This window comes from Culex pipiens, chromosome 2, assembly GCF_016801865.2.
Source record: "Culex pipiens pallens isolate TS chromosome 2, TS_CPP_V2, whole genome shotgun sequence".
Lineage (NCBI taxonomy): Eukaryota > Metazoa > Arthropoda > Insecta > Diptera > Culicidae > Culex > Culex pipiens.
Window position 1 is genome coordinate 155,499,244 of NC_068938.1, and position 22,610 is coordinate 155,521,853.

Sequence of the window (22,610 nt, forward strand, 5' to 3'; positions counted from 1 at the left end):
AGAGGGAAAGGGGGGGGGGGGTCAGAGATTTCAAAAAAAGTGTCCACGTGGTTTTTATGGATGGTCCCAAATGAAGTTTCATTTTGGAATACAGCTAAATCTACATGCGCATGTATTGGGAGTACAAAAAAAAAATTTAGGTTAACATTTGTACTGGCCAGCAAAACTAATGGCACGCTAGTGTGCTAAGATAACTATATGAAAGCAAAATGAGAATTTTTGACAAGGGGTCATCCATAAACCACAAGGAAAAAACAAACTTTTGGTAGTGTGCGTGCTAGCCGTGACACGTGTCAAACTAAAAAGTGACCCCGCTCGTTTGACAACAGTTGGAGTCAAACCATCGGGGTTTGAGTGTATACATGAGAAATTAAGGGCAAAAGGAAGGGTCAACCTATTTGATATCGCGTCATTAATGGATAGCCCATTAAAAAATATCTATCAATTTAAAAAATCATTTCGCATAAAAAAACCAAGTTCCCAAAACTTTTTAAACAGTTTTGTTAGGAACTTAAATAAATCCAAAGTAAAAAAAATACATAAATCCATCAGCTTACCCCTCGGCAATCTACGTATATTGTTTACTTTTTTTCAAAAACAAAATTTTTGAAATAGTCTTGAAAATAATAAAAATAAGTTGTTTTGGATTTATTTCAAAACTTAAGATTGTGTGATAAACGAATTACAAAAAATGTTCAACAATATTTATGAAAATCAAATTACTGTTTATAATTGATGTATTTTTTTTATTAAAAAAGATGTTTCGAACAAAAAATTCATTTAAAACTGTAAAAACAATAGATTTTATAGGAAAAATTTCAAAAGAATAGTTATCTTTTTAAACTAAGCCTGCCGAATAATTTCAAAAAGACACACAAAAGAGACCAAACAAGCACCAATCATCAAAGATGTCCTCCTCCAGGCAGCGTCAACCTGGCAACTTTGCCTGCCCATATCTCAGCGGATACCTAACGTATCGCAATGGTTCGAACGGCAAACGAAAGAGCAAGAGTAAGCATGCAAGATTTTTGAACTTTCATCAAAAACTATTGAAACAATTGGGAGTATTTGTCAAAAAACTACTTTTTTGACAGTTCGTTTCAGTGCGCTGGCGTAAAAATGCAAAAATTTCCGAGCACAAGCAACAAAATGGCGCCAGTTCGTGACGGCTCGCCAGTTGCAAGCACTGACAAGCTCACCAATACAACCGTGCGGAGTGTGTACTACACGCGAGCGCGCTCTCTCGCTCTCGCCCGTGTGGCCCGTATGTTCCATCGCATTCTGGCGGGCTCTGATTGGTCGAGTGCTGCTTACGCCATCTGGGCCTGCGGATGGGTGTGTTGGTGCCGTCGCAAGCGGAACGTCCGGGGTTCGAGCCGTCTGCGTGGATGGAAAATTTTTCACCGTTCAAATCTAGCGCAGTGTTCGGACGAGACGGTCGCACTTGGAATCTCGCTCCGTGAGGGTCGCGTTTTTTTGCTTGCTCTCTTTCGCTCTCTCTGGGGTGAAAAGAAATTCGTCTGCTGTGTGGACGCCATATTGGTGAAGTGTTCAGAGGTTGATTGATATTGCCGAGTGTGGCCTACTGTGAGTGACTCGCGCGAGGGAATCTTGGAGGTTGTTAATTATTTCGCGTGATTAGCAAGCGATGCCATCGTAGAGTGCCGTGAGTGAATGAAGTAATTTGGACATTCTGGTTGCGGGAGGTGACATTTGTGCGGCGTTTGCGGATTTAAGCTTTTGTCAAGTGAAGTGGTGCATTTGGTGCAAGTTTGTGGTTTAGTGACAACGGGTTTTCAAAGCACGGCGGAACGATGTCGGAGGAGTTTTACGATGAAGACGGTGAGTGGATGGTCTGTTCTGTGCTCTTGGCTTTAATTTTCTCTCTGGTGGGCTCGTACTCTTGGGGCATAAACAATCTGGGTTGCTTTGATGGGAGGCAAGGAAGGTGTATTCGTGTTGCTAGCGGCTTCTCCCGCCGAAAATGCTGATTGCCGGGAATTTTTTGGACTCGTTTGGGGGTTTCGGGGGGATTCGATAATGTCGCGCAAAGCGAAAGTTTTTCAGTAGTTTGTTGTTGTTTTAGTATAGGGTAAATGTGCGCTGGTTGACAGATTTATTTTACAAAAGTTTGAATTAAAATTAGTAATTTAAGACAATAATCTATGTAATATGTATAAGCACCCAATATTTTACAATTATAATTTGAAATTTGTTTTTATAAATTTGGAGTTCTTTTTGAAAAGGTCCAATAAACAAATTTTCCAGTATTTGCTTTTTGGGTGTTTTTGAAACCCCATTAAGTCAGGGGTATTAAAAAAACACCCAAAGAGCCAAAAATAAAACAATACAATTAAAGAAAAAAATACTTTAATAAAAATTCGCATTAACTTTTCCGTAAAAAAATGTGAGAGCGTTCTGAATGTCTCGATAACTTTTTTGTTTTGCTGATCTAGCATAATTTGTTGCTACTGTAGCAAATCCTACCAAATCTTAAAAAAAATCCTAGAAGACTTAAGGGACAAACAAAAATACGTATAGCTGAAAATCAAAATACTTATAGCTGAAAATTAATTATCATTGAAAAATCTTTAAAAAATTATTGTAAAACATTGAAAATCCATTTCCTAGCTTTTTTAATAAAATTATTTTTGTTATGTAGGTCTTTTTTGGTACTGGGGCCTGGATACATCTAAAAAGTCAACTTCGTTTCTTGGCTGGTTAGGACGGAGTCGGCTTTTATAATCACATGTTTCTTTAAGCTAAGAGTAAATCATTTCCTAATGTAACTTTTTGTTTTCAATCAAATACCTATGACACTTTTAAACTTTTTGCTAAATTTTAATTTTTTGGACAACAGATCTGAAAAAGACTTGAAACATGTCTAAAGTTTTTTTTAATAGGTCCTATAAACAAATGAAACACAACCGCTTAAAGGAAATGTTTTTTTTTTTCATAAATTCATAGATATTCTATGATATATCTATAAAGCATTCTGAAATAATTTTTGCTTTAGAATTTTGAAAGTTGTGCTTAGATTTTAGTTGTTTCTTTGTAAATAAAAAAAAATAGTTTTAAACAACTTTTCGCAGTACTGTCCGAAGAAGTCTAATGAAAACCTTCGGATAATCGAACTTCGGATATAATAAACTCTGGACTGCATATCACTTTTTGGTTATGTAAACCACTCCCTGAATTCTATATCATCTTTGAGTAGTTTAAGGGTTAAGCTCAAACATAAAAATAACGCAACAACGTGAAAAAAATCGTGATTCGAAGTGAAGTGATTTTTTTCCGAGGCCTCCGGATAATTGAGTCTGGACTATAAAAGCATTTTTAATACAATTTGTGTAAAATATTAGTGCTGATAATGTGATAAATAATATTATAATTGGACAATAAAAATACTAATCCAGAATAAATGAATTATGTTCAAGTGATAAAAAAATGGAAGTACTGAATTTTGTATCATCTTATAAAAGAATGTTTATGAAAATGAAAAATAAATAAATATATTACCGAGTTTAATTTTCTTGTTCTTGTTTTAAATATTTACAGCTCACCAGAAACTATTTTTTTTAATTTCGTTGAATTACCTTTGTGTCAAACATAATACAGTGGGTCTGGCCACTGAGGAAATGAAGTATTTTTACACCTCTATTTAAGATTATATTCATAATCCGTTTGCTAATCAGCAATGGAAGAATCTTCATCAAAAGAGATACACTGCACAGTCCAAACCTGGTGTGACATTATCACGTCACGTCACGATATAATCGGTAAAATGACAGCACAAATCAGGACCCACTACAGAAATATCAATTTGAACAAATTGAGTTGGACTGTATGTAAAATAGCAATGTAAAAATAATCAAATCCAACCTATAACAAAGTGATTCGAAAAAAATTATCTTTTAATCCTGTGATGTTTTTTCGACACAAAATGTCTTTCGTCATTTTTCACCACGATTCGTTTTTGTCCGTGAGGTTCAGAGCCTATGTGGCTATCAAAATAACTCCGGTTGGCACGGTATGTCCACGCAACATACCTCACCTAGAATGTTGGACCGTCCATGTATTCCGTCTAACTGCGGGTAATGAAATAAAGTTACCTTGGCATTCGGAGTGTTTTCGCAGGTGACAAGCAATAATGACAAGAAAGAACATGGAGTGTAATTCAACAACAAGTACATCCAAGGTTAGCCTTCGGGAAGTCGCGTGTTTTCGCCTTTCTTACAAGTGCCCCTACAAACTGTGTACAAAGTACACGTACGCGACTTCCGATGGGTTAGATAAGGATTATGTTGGCTTTTTGATCGGTGATTCAAAGATCGGTAATTAAGTTGTTTGTTCCTAAATTATTTTTGGATTGAGATTCTTCTGGAGGATTCTTGAAATGAGTGAAAAATTTTAATAGGAAATTGAAAGAAATTGGGTATTACTGGATAGAAAATATTGAGAATATATTATTATGTTTTTAGTACCTATACATATCCATTTCTCACTAGCGGGTTAAGCATAGTTTTGAAATGTCATAACTTTATGGGTTAAAACAGATTTCACCACAATACGATATTGCAATGCAATGCTTCCAAATAACGTCCTGCTATTTAGCACTAGTTCTTTTCCTGTAAAATACCCAGTTCACTTTTTGATTTTATATACCTATAAGATTGTTTGGATCTTATGGGAGCTTTGTAGATACCGTGATAAATAAATGACGGCTTTTATATATTTAAAATCATCACTATCATAGTTTGATGTTTGATAGATTTATTTAAGACCCACAGCTTGTCAAAAAATTCTTTATTGCTTAAACATAATCTTTGCATATTGAGATGAATCACCACGTTGTTAAGACATTCTCATTCAAGCTCATCCCAGCTCAATGAATCATCTCTGCGGTGAAATTTTAACAGTAGGCCTGGCCAGGCTTACTTTTCTGTTATAACTTGCTGAATATGTTAATATTGACAAGAAGAATGCAATTCTTCATTTTACCTAGCTGCGCTAGGGTTCGAATAGACTCGCTGAAATTACACACATGAAAAGATATTCAAAATTTAACACAAAACATCTCCTGCATCTGTTCTGTTCCAGGGTTCCGGCTCACGTTCGAGGACGAAACGCCCGACCAGGAGAAGCAATTCTTCATGCGGGCCTTTCCCAACGTGAATAAGATCGCGGAACGCAAGGTGCACTGCACCTCGTGCTACATGCACATCGGAACGGCCCCCATCTCGGAGGCCGTAATCCGGATGCACCCGGTGCTGCGGGTCACGCACTGCCGGAACTGCCACACGTTCTACAACAGCGGCGAGTTTGACAAGGGCGAGGACGGCAGCGAGCTGTACTGCCGGTGGTGCGGCCAGGGCGGCGAAGTGTACTGCTGCTCCAAGTGTCCGTACGTGTTCTGCAAGAAGTGCATCGTGCAGAACCTGTCCCGGGCCTGCGTGCAGGACATTTCCCGGAACGACAACTGGCAGTGCTTTAGCTGTGCGCCGAAGATCATGTGGCACTTGCGTGCCCAGCACTGGGCCCTGTCCAACTACATCGAGAAGCAGAAGAAGTAAGTAGAACGGATTGTTTATTTTTGTATTGACCGTGGAACCATGTTGCAAAGTTGGGATTCGAACCGATGACCTCTGGATTGTTATAATTTGTTTTTGTGCGATTGACGACAGCAGGTAATCGCAAAATGAGCAAAAATATATAAGTCTACCCTAGACTCTAAACTGTCTAAACTGTCATTACCATCGGTAACAATGCTCTTTGTTCTTGTTCTACTAACAAAAAACAACCACCTTTACCCTATTATTTCATACAAATTTGTTTAAATTGAATTATTTAACGAGATTTTGCGAGATTTTTTTAAAATATTTGTTTTCTCAATAATGAAAACCCTAAAGAATATTGTATACGAAAAACCGAAACGTAAATTTCCTTTTCTACATCTTAAAACCATGCAAAACCCAAATCGCATGAGTTGAAACAAAATGGCCGACGCTGCGTAATTTTCATCAAGCTCGACTCTTTGTTCAGCTTGACAATCTTTCTTTGGCATCTGTTACGCACGTACACAACTATACCAAAAATCTCCATACACTGACGTACGCGATACAACACAAGTAACCTTTTCCTCCCCACATTCGTACAGCAATCCATTAGCCAAGCAGGCCATCGCGCGCCGCACACTACGATACTTTCCCACACGCGCTTGGCCGAAACGTCAAGCAGACAGATGACGGTTCAAGCAGGCTTTGCACTCAGAGCCGGGACACCACCAAAGCAGTGTGGAGAGCGCCGAACGAAAATAAAGTACAGTTAACAACACGATAATAGGGCAAAGCGCCCGTTCACCAGTTCCTCGGCAGCATAAAAACTGGTTTTGTATGAGCTCCTCGTTGGCACATGCGCGCCGTGAAGTGGCTTTTTTGTGTTGCCTGTCATCATATGGAGCCAAATCCAATTCAAAACATGGTTCCGAAATTTGTTCGCATCAGTATCACCACCTAGCGTGGATGCCTGAAGTTACTACACTGTGAACTTTGAATATTAGCCAAGATAATGTTGTATAACACACGCTACAGGTCACGCGCATTAATCTGATTTTGAATAAGTGGCATAATTTTTGAATTGACCGTTGCTACTGGTTTATTTTTTTTTCAACTTATTCCCTAACCTAAACGAGTTGCATACATTGTGTAAATATGTAAACAGTCTCCTTAAATAGGGTTGGTGGTAATTGATATGAAAAATTACGTATGTTTATAAATTAAAATTTCTAAAATTCTTTGGGAGGGATAATGCGTGATACAAGTTTTTCTTATCTTCCCGTAAAATAAGTGTTTCTGTGTTACTCAACAGATGGCCAGTTGGCCTGGCTTCAGCCCCAGTCAGACCCGGTGGCTTTTTTCGAGTTAAGATTTGTCTTATCCGTCGGATGGGGAAGTGAACATTGGTTCAGACCTAATCTAGATCGCAAGCTTAGTCCAGATGTAGGAGTCGTCCATGGGTCCTTCCTCGGTGGAGTCGCTGGTAGGCAGTTGGACTCACAATCCAAAGGTCGTCAGTTCGAATCCTATCGAGAGGAATGCATCAACCACCATACGGTAGATTAAGTAACGTTTTACCATTCGTCAACATGTTGAAGTAGTTATTGATATTGATATAAACATATTGACGAAAAATCTGATGATCTAAATTTGTACACCTTTGTTTGACAGTTGACAAACGAAAAAACAATCACTTTGGGGACAGGAAACTTTGCCTCAAGCAAACTTTTTAAATAATATTCGGCAATTTTGGGAATGGCCGGTTTCTCTTGACAACTTTGGCAAGCCGGATTTTTGTTTAATTTGGCCAGTGTTTGACGGATTTCTTGGCTGTATTTTGCAAGAGGATTCGGTCCACCGGTGGACAGATTTCTTTTCAGGAGTAAATGGGAACTTGGGACAAGTTTGTTAACAATGTCCAGCAAGAGGAATCCGTCCAACGGTGGGCGGATTCCTCCTGCAAAACAATGCATAGAAAGCCGTCCACTGGGGAACCAGTTCTCTTGCCAACTTACAGCTATTCTGTTCGCCCAACTGTTGTAAGCCAACATCACGTGCATGATGAAATTACATGCTATTCCTCTTTACATTCATAATAAAATTATGCTGCAAAAGTATTCAAGAAAAAACGAACCAACTTACGGTAGTTTTACTGTATACTGTTTACAAACATTATACGAGGCTTTTTTACCGCTATACCACTGTGGCGTACACGGTCAGCAGCGAACGGGCAAAACAGGCAACAAATGGGAAATCAAAGTGAGACCAGGACAAAAATCGCTTTTGTTCGAGCTTGCCTCTATATGCTGTCATGATCGCCTGGTCGTTGGGGCGATGTCTGCCTGAGTGTCGGGCAGAGTTTGGGGATCATACGAGGCTGGTTGGGGGTCGTTCATCACGTTGTTAACTTGTTTACGTTGTTGACAGATGGCCCATAAAAAATCTGTTACGTCATTTGTGAATTGCGCCTTATCATGACTCCTTTAATAATTAAAAACTTGTTTAATATGGGATCTACATTTAAATCTTCGGATATTTTTGAAACCACCTTGAGTCAGGGGCATCCAAACACCCAAAAAATAAAATTTAGTTCTTTGGACCTTTAAAAACAAATTCCAGAAATTTACATTTTTAAATTACAAAAAAAAACTACTTTAAATAGTATTTTTTGACAAAACAAAAACTTTTTCAACTTTACAAAAATATTAGGCGTAATTGGAAACATCTGACTTTTTTTTGACGTTGGAATTCAATTTTTTTATCGATTTTTAGACTTAGGCCGAAAATACAATGAAAAATAACAAAAACTTTATAAAAAATAAATTAAAAAAGTCATGCCGGATCTTTAAAAATTCATTCTGGATTCAAAACTTTAATATTTGAACACTCATGCCCAGGCTCAATCAAATTCAATGAATTCTATTTGCGGTTAACTTTACGCAGTAAGCCTGGCCATTGGAATAAAATATGTTGTTTCAAAGACTGCCAGCGCTAGAGTAACTTTAGATAAATATCATGCAAGGTTCAGGAAAAAATATTCCCAAATATGACGCCCGATTTTACACTAACATTTTTTTTTAATTTAACACGAATTCTTGTCACAAAAAAAAACATTTTAAAATAGGATGCAGTCATGGTTTGGTTTTTCAGTTTGTTGTCATGAATGGTTTTTCAGTTTGTTTAAACGGTAAAAAATACATCTGAAAATTTCCTATTTAAATTTGTTTTTTTTTTTAACATCAAAGAAGACACCAATTCGCTCAAAAAAAATGTCCAGGATTTATTTAAAATTTTGCCTTTTGGTATGCCCTTCGGGATAATTTACTAAAACAATAATGCAAAATGGCTTATTTAAACTCAGATATTGCATGGAAAGAAACATCTTCAAGACTACTTTTGGTACAGTATGTCCACGCATCCTTCCTCCCCTGTAGAATCTGTGAAATGTGATCCGTTCTCAGAATCCTCACTGCGGTAAACACAACGCAGTAGGGCTGGCCGCTTTAATTTTTGTAATACATTTTCGGGTGTTCTCGGATGTACTGCAATTATTAATATTGTCAAGAAAAGTGCTTGGGGCGTAATCTAATCACAAGACTTTCCAGCATGCTTTCATCGGACTGGCTGCGTTTGTGCTAGATAAGATTAGATTAGATGTGATTGACTTTCTGTGAAGTAACGCGTCATCCATAAATAATGTAGTTTTTGGACCAGTTTAGTTTTTTTTATATATTTTTTAAATCATCATTTGTGTTATAATTTATGACACTAACCCATCGCTTAACATCAAACCAACAAAATGGCGTCTCCCACCCAATGACGTCACTAATTTTATGACTCTCACTTTACCGACGCGCCCTCTACGTGGCGTTGGCGCTCTATCTGCCGAACGACCGTGTTGCGAGCGCAAACGAACGAACCAAAGAAGAATGTCAAAATGTGTCAGCGTCAGTGAGCGCGCGCTGTTGCCACATTTCCAGCATTGCTTGGCAACCAGGCCAAACCGAAGAAAAGAGGAGGCGAGAAGTGATTAAAAAAAGAGCTCGCGCTGTTGCCGTTTTCAGCTGCTGCTCTCTCTCTTGCTCTCGTTCGCTCTCTTTCGCTCTGTTGGCTCTTTGGTCGCGAGGGAGCGCGCGCTTTGCGAGCGTCGTTTTAAGACAAGAATTGATTTTCGGCCTCGGTCTGTGGTGCCTGTTTTTAGCACTCGCAGCCAGATGCTATAGGGTAAATCGATGTTGATGATACGCGCACGGTGTGCGGTGGATGGGTAGACGACCGTATTGAGTGTGTGTTGTAGCACAGCACAGGGGCGCGCAGATGGATCGAAGAACATGCTAACAGAAAAGAGCGCACCTTTCGTGTCCCTTTGGCTGTGTGTTGGCCGGGAAGTGTGGGCAGATTTAGGGCCTCGAGAAATAGCCGAGTAGGCTTTGCGGTGTGGGCTTCTGGGTGTGGCTGTCGTAGATGGCGCTCTTTAATGAATTGTTTTTGTATGAAAACAAATTATTGTATGTAAAAACTGAATTTAACCATTCTCTTATAGATGATACTATGGGTTTGTGCTTATTGATATTTTTGAAGACAATAAATCGATTGCAGCTCTTTGGCAAACCTTTTCTCAAATGCACTCTAAATTGGGTACTAAAGCCCTATGTCAATTTTTATGTACAACGATAAAAAACACGGTTAAAAACCATTTCTGATCACTTTTTTTCATTTTAATGCAAATTTTTTTTTTTGACAAGGCAACATTTTTTCGATGAATCAACTATGGTCCCCTTGGAACGAGCTGTCAAGTAGGAGCTTTTCTGTCAAGAAGGACCGCGAGGTTAATTTTTCAAAATTGACTTAAAAATCAATTTTAAACTCTTTGTGGTCATACAAAGGGTCATTGTACTCAGAAAAATAAGCTTTATCGCTGTAAAAAATAACATCAGCAATCTAAGCTTCATTTTAGGACCCAATTATAAACCTTCGTTCTAGTGTGATTTTTGGCTCCGCTAAGCATGATTCAAACTGTGTAGATTGTGCTTCCTGTGCTTGGAACCGATGGGAATTTTTAACACATGTGTAGAAATTGTGACAAAGATGTCTTTGGGTGAATTTATTGAAGGTCGAGTTTGGTGATAAATAAGACCACAGACAGACAGACGCACACATTTTTCCATTTTTGTCACACTAGGTTTATCGATCTATTCTCGTCAAGTCGCCACTTGACGCTCCGAGATTTGGTTTATTCGTTGGAACCATAAATCTTAGATTTGGATGAAATTCGGAAAACTATAATTAATTTTTTTATAGTTTTATTTAAATAATTAAATTTTCACAAAATATCGTATTTTTTTTCTAAAATACTCAAATCGTCGCCGTTATGCTAACTTGTCGTACGTGCATTTTGGGCTAAATTGAGTTAAGAACGCCATTTTGTGCAGCTCACAATGCCTCACCTTTTGACCTTCACAGATCCCCAACATTCGATTTCAATTCTGAGATATTCAATAAAAACCGAACAAACTCCAAGCATTGTTGTCGCTCTTCATATGAAAGAAGTTTGAATCTTGTCGTGCTATCTTGTCACTCCCTGAAAATTGATGTAAGTGCGACAACTGGCCAAAGGGATTTCAAATCAGAACGCATTTGACGCACGTACAAGTTAGACTACCGTAATCATTTGTAATTATAACCCGGGACTACAGCAACCAACTTCAACCAAACTTCGGGACAATGCACATAGTGGTCAGTCAAAGAAAACGTGTTTTTTTATTGTTTACATTGCGTGCTTTCATTTTTGATCGTCTAAATGGCGGGTGCGACGTCGAAATTTACATAATTTGCAATATGGGTATCAAACGAAGCGAAATTTTCTATGCTTTTTCACCTTATTGAAGTTTAAAAAAAATATTTTTTACAAAATATCGTATTTTTTCGAAAATACTCAATTTTTAAATTTCCAATATATAGTGGTGGGTATCAAACGAAGCGAAATTGTGTATGCTTTTATCCTTTATCCTTTTGGAAAATACTAAAATTTTCACAAAATACCACCGTATTTTTTTCGAAACTACTCAAATTTTTAAAATTTGCAATATAGAGCAATTCCAGCTCAAATCAGGAATTTTTCTGGTACTTTTGTACCCGACCCTCTCCGATTTCAATGAAACTTTGCAGACATGTTATCCTAGGCCTATATAAGCCATTTTTGTGTATATGGAACCAATAGTACTCGAAAACAACATTTGAGAAGGGCGTAAGGTATTTAAATATTTTTGTATTTTGTAATTTAAAAATTACTGTATCTCGAAGCCGTTGCGTCGTATCAAAAAGTGGTCAAAGACAAACTTGTAGGAAATTGGACGGGCTTTCTGAAAAAAGTACACTGAAACAAAAATACACGCCACATCTATGAGATTTTTTGATTTTTAAGACTAAAACTTGAATTTAAAGGCGATGTCACGATTTTTTTTCGTTCAAAATTTTTGAGGGAATAGCCTAAAATGTTACCAAAAGACTGACGAAAAATGCAGGATGGTATGTCTCTCCTAAAAAAATACAAAAATCATTTACTAAAACAGTTTTTTTGAAAAGTGGTCTAAACGTCAAAATTTTTAAAAACCGGTAGTGGCATTCGATTCCCCAGACAATTTTACATAAAAGTCTCCATATTGACCATTGTCCTATGTCCAATCCTTGGGAAGATACAGCGGTTTTAAAAATAAAAATGTTGAAAAACATTTCTGATTTGAGCTGGAATTGCTCTATAAGTATCAATATACTGCCGTTCTACGCATAATTCTGGAGCAACATTTGAAAAGGGCGCATAAGCATTTTGACAGCTAGAACTATTTTGGAAATTCCGAAACAACAGGTAACTATTTAACAAAACTCGCTACGTTAGATGGAAGCTGAGAAGGCCAGCTATTGTTTAACACATCGAGTTTTGTGAAAAAGTTACCTGTTGGCTCGGAATTTGCAAAATCCCATGTTATTTTTGGTCGATTTTGACTTTTTGTCATTTTTAGGTTTAGTTTGACGTTTACTTTTCGAAAAACACATAAAATCTAGTACTTTGTTCGAAAACTCATTGAAAACAACACCAAGTCTGTTTGTCTCATCGTTGTACTTCTACGCATAATTGTCCCACCAAGTATTTTCTTTCACGAAATTATCAGTTTTAAGATGTATTGTGTCATGTGGCGTTGAGCTTGATGGGGGTTGAACGTATCGACCTGGTCTCTTAGGAAAAGTTGTTCTCCAGACGATTTCGCTCATTTCTGGCCATCCTAGAAGTTTCTGCATGTTCCCCCAGGCCTGTAGGAGTGAATGAACGAAAATTCAAACTTTCCCATAGTAAATCCCATGTAAAATTGAACTCGCTTGAGACAAGCCAGTTTTCAACCAAATGAGCTGAAAATTGGTGTGAGAGTCCCTATGGGTATGCCATGCCCTACAAGGGGAACCACACCAGAACTTGATCTGAGAACTTTTCTAAATCCGTACCCACCCTAATACCCATATTGCAAATTATGAAAATTTGAGTACTTTCGAAAAATACGGAATTTTGTCAACAATTTTGAGTATTTATACTTTGAAACTTACTACATTTAAAAAAATAACGTTCATTACACCGACCAACAAAATTTCTGCGCAGGCTCAACTCGAGGGGAAGCATGAAGTTTAAGGTCCCCAGAAACACGTGCACTTTGAATTTTTCAAAAATATTTAGGCAGGGCCGAATGGTTTTTCTCCAAAGTTTGTATGGAGAATTAGTGCTGTTCGCTACTCCCACATATTGCATGCAATTTTTCGCTTGTATGCAACAGCGACGAAATGCCTTAATTTTCCATACAAACTTTGGAGAAAAACCATGGCAAAGTTCTTTGTCATTTGTTTTTGATAAAATTATTTTTATTAGGTCCTTTTCGGTACTGGGACCTGGTTAGGGTACCGAGTCGGCTTTTGTAATTACATTATTTTTAATGCTAAGAGTATTTACAGAGGATCTTGTGTGTAAATGTTAGTGGGATGGAAGCCGATTACCCGCGGCCTACTCGGGGTTAGTAGGGATGGGATTGATGTTAAATTCTTTGTCATTTTGGTAATGTGTAACATAACCACCTGTACTTTTTTTAAATTTATATTGACATTTTGTTAGGAGGGGGAGTCAAAATTCATTTTTTTGCCTTTTTTGGTCTTACTTTTTACTACAGACCTTCGCCTTCGGGGTCTCCTAAGTGTGAAGGTATGGTAAAAGAAGAATGCGTCGATTATCTATTGGAAAAGCAACATAGAATTTGGCGACCGTCTCAGGATTCGAACCAGCGTATTCTGAATCTTTAGTCTAGTGCGCGGCGCGATTGACCCACACAAGCAGAAGTTTAATGATGACTGATATAATTGAGCTAGTTTGCACAACTCTAGTCTGCATAAAGCTTATTTTTCTAAAATTAATTGCTGGATGAAAAATCTTTAATGGTTTGAGAAATATCATTAAAAAATATTTTCGCAACCATGACAACTGTTGCTTATCAATAGTCCCGCCAAGTTTTGTCCGGTAACAAATCATATCACTTGACAACGGTTTCCATGGTTAATAACACAAATCAGTACCACAAAACTATCGCTATTTCTAATAAAATTAGTGAACATACGTGGTAAATTAAGCTCTTTTTTTTAACAATGTCCATTTTCTTCGCGTTCGCTTCCAGGGACATGAAGGACAAGAACCTGTCCGTGCAGGCCATCAACAACATGATGAAGCAGGACAACACCACGTGTTGCACCAACAAGGGCGCCAACAAGAAGGCTACGACGCCGGTGGTGAACAAAAAGGGCCAAAAGCGGGCATCGGACGCCGCGGAACTGCCCACACTGGGCACGGCCAAGATACCGGACAAACGACCGGGGCCGCGACCGATGTCGATGTCGCCACAGGTGGCCACTCCACCGGCGGCGAAAAAGGCCAAGACTGACAACAACGAGGTCGTTTGTACGCCGGACATTATGAGCATGTTTATGAACCCGGAGGAACCGCCTCCGTTGGTGACTGCTGGCCGGCCTGGTGCACCTGGGGCTGCGGCTACGAAGCCGGTTGTTCCGGCGGGTGCTCCGGTGCCGGTGCAGAATCGCCAGGTCGTGGTGCGACCAGCAGCTCCAAACGCTGCCAATCCGGTGCCAATGAGGATGCCAGCGGGAGCTCAAGCGTCGAATGCCGTTCCTCCGCCCGTGTACCACACGATTAATGGGTACAGAATCGATTTGCACACAGCCGCACAGCAGGGCACGTACCGATTGCCAAACGGCAAGTTGATTCAGGTTAGAAAACAAGCTCCTGCTGCTACACCTCCGGTGACCAGTATTCCGTCGCGCAATGTGACGATCGCCCCCAAGCCGACGACTGTGATGTACAATCCGGCTTCGATGGCCCAGAACCCGCGAATGGCGAACGGCGGTGGAAACGCGCACTTGAACTACGCCATCCAGCAGCAACAACAGTTGCAGGAACAGCGACTTCAGCAGCAACGCCAACAGCAAATGATGCAACAGCAACGCCAGCAACAGCAGCAGCCCCAGGTTACGATTCAACCTGGCCAACCTCAGCCCACAATCGTCGCCGGGCAGATCAATCCGGCACTGCAGCTGCCGACGCTTGCCCTGCTTCAGGGTATGGTCAACGGACCGCACGAAGACTCCCCACTGGGTCGGTCACGCAAGAACTTCGAGGGCAAGCTGCTGTCCGGAGTGGAGATCTGTCAGCACATTGTCAACAAGATTAACACGCTCACCAACTCGAACTCGTTCAAGAACATCCGCAACGTGCGCGATCTCAAAGAGCTGTACATCCACGTGTCCTACCTGCTGACTTACGCCATCGGTCGGTTCAAGACGCTGCAGGAAAAGTGCGTCGACGACGTCAAGAAGATGGGCTTCACCAAGGAGTCGGACTTTGTGATGATGGGCGAGCAGATTAGCAACCGCAATCCCGAGGAGGACAAGAGCGACGACGAGGACGACTGCGAAATTATCGAGCAGAACACCACGCTCATCGAGATCGACTCCGAGGATGAGGACGAAACGGCGGCGGCCAAGAAGAAGAAAAAGGATGGCGAGGCCGAAACGGAGGCAGCGGTCGCGACTATTCTGGACGACGACGCCGGCAACACTTCCGGCGAACCCATGTCGATGGAGGACTTTTTGCAGGTTTCGATCAACGAGGCGGATCAGTCGGCGGAGAAGAAGGAGGCGGCTGAAGGCAGCACCGAGAACGCCGCCGCCGATGCCCCCAAGAAGGAAGACGAAGAAATGGTCGAGTTGATTGAGATGCGAGGCGATGAGGATGGGGCGGCCGAGTCGGACAAGTTGTTGGAAAAGAAGGAGACGGCGGTGGAGGAAAAGGATTCCAAGTCGGAGGAGGTGAAGGAGAAGCCAGAGCCGTCGAACGATACAGAGGCAAAGGTTGTAGAGAAGCCGAAGGACGAATCCGTCGAAAAGGCTGAAGGTGAGGTTCCAAAGGAAGAAGGCGATGCTGGAAAGGTCGAGGAAACTGCTGAAGTGTCGGACAAGAAGGAAGAACCTGCTGAGGACAAAACGAAAGATGATACAGACGCAGAGAAGCCTACCGAACCAGAAGTTAAAACTACTGAGGAAGAGAGCGCAACCGAGTCTGTTGAAGATGGCGCTGATAAAACGGATGAGGTCGATAAGTCATCGGAACAAGAAGCTGAAAAACCTGAAGAGTCTGCCGAAGGTGGAGCTGAGAAAATGGATGAGGTCGAAAAGTCGTCGGAACCTGTTGAAACAATGGAACAGGAAGCACCTGCAAAGTCTGTTGAAGCTGTTGACGAAGAGAAAGATGAGGAGGACGTTCAAGAGTCAGCTGATGCTAAGGAAGACGTCGCCACTAAAGTTGCTGAATCAGCCGAGACTGTTTGCGATGAAGACGTGAAAGAGTCTGACGTAAGTGCGGATCAGGAGCAAGATGATGCCGCGATGGTCACCGACGAGCAAACCGAATCCAGCTTAGCAGAACCTGAATCTTCGGAAGTCGTAGACGAGGAACCGGAACTAGTAGAATCAGAAGAAAAGTCGGAAGAAGCTTCTGAAGAGAAAGTAGTTGACGGCGAGGAAGCAGAACCATCCGAACCCGAGCCAACGGAAGCGATCGCCGAGGAATCGACCGGATCCACGGACGGTGTCGAACAAGCTGAAGAGCAAGAACATGTGTTGGTCAGCAGCTCGGAGGGCGCGATGGACGTTGACGGCGTTAGCTCGGAGATTATCGAGGCCGGAAGCATTCCCACGGAGGCGAAATCTTCTGAAACAGAAGGTAGGTTTCGCATTAATCGAATCTGTTTTCCAGAACTAACCTCAATTTGTCTTTTACAGAATCTTCACCAACGGTTGATTCAGCAGCCAGCGAAACCATTCCCGTGATCGACGACGCCACAGACACGAACGAACCGGCCAGTGATGAAACGGCAGCGGAACCCAAACCAACTGAAGTCTCGGAAGATTCGGTCGCCCTCGAGCCGGAGGTTCCCTCGCCCACGGCTCTGTTCGCCCAGATGGAGGACTCGCTCCAGAAGGTGCAGGAGATTTTCGCCGCGACCAGCGAAGTCGTGGACGCCGAACAGGAGGACGAGGAGGCAACCGAACAGGAGCAGAGCAAGATCTCCTACCAGGACGATGAGGGCGAAGACGCGGAGATGACCGAGGCCGCAACTCCGTCGTCGAATCCCGTCGCCGAAGAAGAACAGATGGAGGTCGATGGTGAGGACAATGTCGCGACAATGCCGGTCACCTCCGAGGAACCGCTGGAAGCTCCTGCTGGCACGGTTGACTCGACAAAGCCGGACAGCGACGAAGGTTTGGAGGAGATTGTTTCGGCGGAAAACTTTTCCAGTGAAGAGGTGGCGCTGAAGGGCGATGGTGCGGTCGAAAGTATAGAAGGTTCCGCCGAGGCCACGAGCGAAGTCGTCAACGGAGACTCCTAAACCGGCGGTGTGAAGCCAGCGCAAAACTGTACAAAGCGTGTTACGTTAGATGGGAGAAGGCTGGGCCGAGGGAGCTCAGAGATGCTTCTCCTTTATTTATGTTTTGTAAGAATCAAAATTAAGCCCCTCTCCGCCACGCTACTTTGAGAGGCGTGGTTTGTGTTCCCCTGCACCCCCACAAGAGTAGTGCAACACTACGCAGAGAGGGTGGGCAACCTTTGTCCGATGCACATTTTAGTCTTTTTTTTTCGTTGAGATAAACGTTATAAATTAATTGAACTTTGAGCGAAGATTAGCTGGTAAGAGAATTGATGCATTAAAAATAATTATAGTTTACACGAATCGCAAAACTTAGGTATTGATCTTATCTATATTATTTGATTCTTAAAAAGCTTCGCGCACGTATTTTTTTTTTTTCTAATTTATAAGACAACTCGTGAATCGTAGAATCAAGAGTGCGCGCGAAGTTGTAATTAAAACACACCCTTGATGGATTAGCGTTTGTGTAAGAGATATGATACATAAATAAAGTAATAAATTGATGAACAGTAGTAAACTAAGTAAAGTTTAACTTTACGAAACAATCCGAAAAACATTCCCCTAGTGACGTTATGGGAGCAAGAGCGTCCATGCGAAGTGTCCCTACATCCGCTACAAATTTTCGGCGCTTGGAAAGGAAACCATTTATCGCTTAATCTTAGAACCCAATTTAGTCCTCAAAGCAGGTTCCAGGTGTTAAAACTGAATGATGGTACAATAGAAGAAGCTGAAAACTGGAAATGATATTCATCTATTGAAACTAAACAATCCCGAAGGATTTCTTTCCCATTGCTAAACCAAATCTTTTCCGTGGATTTCTTATGAAAATCGATGGACACGGAACAATAAACATTGATGGCACTGCATGTTTGATGCGCCACACCTACTAAAATCATGCCGAAAAAATTCCAAAAATACAACGAGGCGTGGTAAAACATGAAGAGTTTCCAGGAAATTGTGGACCTTTGTAATGAAGATATGATGAACTTGTAAGTTGTCTCAAAATGAAGTAAAAACATGCTGGATCTGCGTATATTCTGTAATATTGCGATTATTTATAAAACATAACTTGTAAAACAATCCAGAATGGATGCATATTTCACCTATAATCCGCTGGTGAAATGGAAATAACAATCATCCAGATCCATCAAAAATCTCGATCCCAACAGTCATCAACCAGCTGTTGGTACCAAAAAAAGTGAGAAATGTTTGTGAAGCCGATTGTTGATAGCTAATCGTTCCAAATGGTCATGTACGAATTCGTAACGAAGCATTAAAATGTTTTTCTGGCTCTTGAAATTTCAATTCAGTTTCAGAATTTTATGCATTCTGTTACTTGGTAGTGATGTCTGTGTTTGGGAAGTGCATTATTGACAAGTCCGTTTCGCTTGGGACTGGCTAAGGGACGCCCTTGAAGAGTACCGGGTCCGGAATTTAAAAGGGGAATCACAGGCGTGACAAAATGTGACGAAAAGGTAGTGTAAACAGTGGGTTAGGGTTAATAGGGTTAGAAATTAAACAGCTAGTGTGAACTGCTTACATTTTTGCTACGCACCCAATAGATTTCGATGTAACGTTATTTTAACTTGGAAACCAAGGGATGAGTCAAATAAGGGAAAATCAAAGTGCAAACCTTATGATGCTCGCGTGAAATCCATTCGAAACAAACGTGAAGGGTTTTTCGCAAGTAATCAGCTGTTTCTGAATGATTTTCACATTCAATTGACTAGTGAAACATGCGTGATTTATAAAAAAAAAAACGCTTGTTCATTTATCGTGATAGCATTACATTTTGGTGCTGGATTTTTTTCAGTGTAGATAAGACTGAAGGTAGTTCGATCGATCTGTCAAAACAGCTGTTGATTTATTATGATTGGTGTTTTGTTGTTTACGAATTTGGCCGTGTATTTTCGATAATTTAGTATCAAAAATGGTTGCGAGGTGTTTAGTGAAGTCGTGCCGCGTCAGAATTTCTGACAAACGTTATAAATTGCATAAAATTCCGGCGATAGACCCGAAGGCCCAGTTTTTGGCGCGACAAAGAGGTGAAAAACGTCAACAACTGTGGAAACAAGCGTGCGGATTGCCTGAATCCACGGTCGTCTCGCGCTACCACTTAATCTGTTCCCGTCATTTTGTCACGGGGAAGCCGGCACCTCAAAGTGACGTTAAACATGTTGACTGGTACCCAACCCAAAATCTTGGAACTGGTCCGGATCCTCAGGAAGGCTCATCAACCGCTGAAAACCTTCAAGAACAATCCGGCGTGAGTGAACCGGTCAGCAGCACCGCCGGTGGACCTAACCAAGATTGGTGGACCACGAACGCGGCCGTCTTTGACGTTTTGGCATCTGGTACGTCGCTGAACCCGGGGAAACCGACACCGTTGGCGACTGCTCCAAAGCAGGTTGTTCCGCCGATGGTCGATTTTCGATTTCAGAAGGGTACGTGCCGATTGCCGAACCCCAAGACGGTGACCAATGCTCCGTCGCGGAATGTTAAAATCGCTCCCAAGCCGACGACGGTGGTGTACAATCCGGCTTCGATGGTTCTACACCAGCAACAACAGTTGCAGGAACAGCGACTTCAGCAGCAACGCCAACAGCAGATGCTTCAACAGCAACGCCAACAGCAGATGCTTCAACAGCAACGCCAGCAACAGCAGCAGCAGCCCCAGGTTACGACTCAACCTGTCCAATCTCAGCCCACTATCGCCGTGGGGCAGATCAATCCGCAACTGTCGACGCTTGCTCTACTTGAGGGTTTGGTCAACGGACCGCACGAGGACTCCCCGCTAGGCCGATCACGCAAGAGCTTCGAGGATAAACTGCTGTCCGGGGTTGAGATTTGTCAGCACATTGTGAACAAGATCAACACGCTCACCAAATCGAACCCATTCAAGAACATCCGCAACTTGCGCGATCTCAAAGAGCTGTACATTCACGTGTCTTACCTGCTGACTTACGCAATCGGACGGTTCAAAACGCTGCAGGAAAAGTGCGTCGACGACGTCAAGAAGATGGGATTCACCAAGGAGTCGGACTTTGTGATGATGGGGGAGAAGATCAGCAACCGCAACCCGGAAGAGGACAAGAGCGACGATGAGGGCGAATGCGAGATTATCGAGCAGAACACCGCGCTTATCGAGATCGACTCCGAGGAAGAGGACGAGACGGCGATTCTGGACGGCGACGCCGGCAACGCTTCCGGCGAACTCATGTCGATGGAGGACTTTTTGCAGGTTTTTATCGACGAGGCGGAGAAGAAGAAGGAGGCATTCGTTTCGACGGCTGCAGCTGATAGTTGCACTCAGAACGCCGATGCTACCAAGATAATGGAAGCGATAGCAGAACCTCCACCAACGGTTGATTCAGCAGCCAGCGAAACCATTCCCGTGACCGACGACACCACCGACACAAACGAACCGGCCAGCGATGAAACGACAGCGGAACCCAATCCAACTGAAGTCTCGGAAGATTTGCCCACGGCCCTGTTCGCCCAGATGGAGGATTCGCTCCAGAATGAGATTTACACCGCGAACGTGTTCGCCGAACATGAGGAGGAGGCAACCGAACAGGTGCTGAACAAGATCTCTCACCAAGATGATGAGTGCGAAGACGCGGAGATGACCGAAGAGGTCACTCCGTTGTTAAATCACGTTACTGTAGAAAAACAGATGGAGTTTGATGATGAGGACAGTGTCGCGATGACGCCGGTCACCTTCGAGGATTTACTGGAAGCTCCTGTTAGCACGTTTGACACGACAAAGCCGTACAGTGACGAAGGTTTGGAGGAGATTGTTTCGGCGGAAAACTTTTCCTGTGGAGAGGTGGTGCTGAAGGGCGGAAGTGTCAGCATAGCAGGTTTCGGCGAGACCACGAGCGAGGTCGCCAATGGAGTTTTCTGGTAACGAGCTTGATGGACTAGCGTTTGTGTAAGAGTTACAGAATGTTCGTTAAAAAAATTGAAAAATAATTTCACTATTATTTTGTATTATTATCTTTCGAAATAATCCAACTTAATCCACAATTCATTTTAGTCATCAAAGCAGGTTCCAGGTGTCAAAACTGAAAGATGGTACAATGGAAGATGCTGAAAAACTGGAAATGATATGCATCTATTCAGGGTGGCCACCTCGGGAAAAAACCGGGAAAACCGGGAAAAAACCGGGATTTTTATCCACCGGGAGAAAACCGGGAAAAACTCGGGAATTCGACTGACAAACCGGGAAAATATTTTAAGTTTAGTTAAAATTTGACAAAAGCCTCTTTAATGTATTCAATATGTTCTTTTCTCAATTAGAATATTATTCCTGTTATTCTAAATGAAGAATTCGCGAAAAATATGTTTGAAATTGTGTAATAGACTCATGCTTCTTGTGGTTTGGTTGAGCGTTTTAGTAGAAGCCGTCATGCTTCTTGGTTATGGATGTTTTTTTTTCTGTTGTATCCTATTATATTTTTACTTGGCGATTTTTTTTTTAATAAAGCAAAATGTTTCCTCTACCAGCGATTCTCAACCTGGGGTACATGTACCCCTGGGGGTACCACGAGCGGTCTCAGGGGGTCCGGAGGACAAACCCCGCAATGGCGGACATTTGTCCCAAACAAAATATTTGAGAGAAAAAAAAATAACAAATTGCTTTGAAGCAAAAAAATAACAACCATGCTTAAGGTGCAATGAATTACGGGCGAATTGTTTTTGACCAATCAGAAAATGTTTAAAAAATATTTTAATGATAAATCTATAATTTGAACCGTTTTTGAGTTTTTTTGTTTTTTGTTTCTACAATTATTTGTTCCAAATTTGTATATTGTGCCAACTACCATTTACTACCATGTTGGTAAAAATAATCGTATGTTTCATGATTTGGATATTTTCAATTCGACCTTTCTTTGCTAAAATATTAGTTTTGCATAAAATAAAAATTAGGATTTTTTTGTAAGTGGAAATTATGGATCTCATGGTACGAAAACAACATTACACTAAATATCTCACTAATCAAGATCAAGACATTTCCTTCAAA

The 22,610-nt window shown here is 41.5% G+C and overlaps 1 protein-coding gene across 1 annotated transcript; it reads left to right on the plus strand.

Annotated features, from left to right (window-relative positions):
* Nucleotides 1–1,373: 1,373 nt before the first annotated feature.
* LOC120426475 (uncharacterized) lies at nt 1,374–21,553 on the plus strand. Its single transcript, XM_052707028.1, has 5 exons — nt 1,374–1,842; nt 5,101–5,569; nt 14,261–16,878; nt 16,938–17,544; nt 19,469–21,553. Exons 1-5 carry the CDS (start codon nt 1,815–1,817, stop codon nt 21,492–21,494), a joined length of 5,748 nt encoding a protein of 1,915 aa, XP_052562988.1. The 5' UTR covers nt 1,374–1,814; the 3' UTR covers nt 21,495–21,553.
* Nucleotides 21,554–22,610: the final 1,057 nt, after the last annotated feature.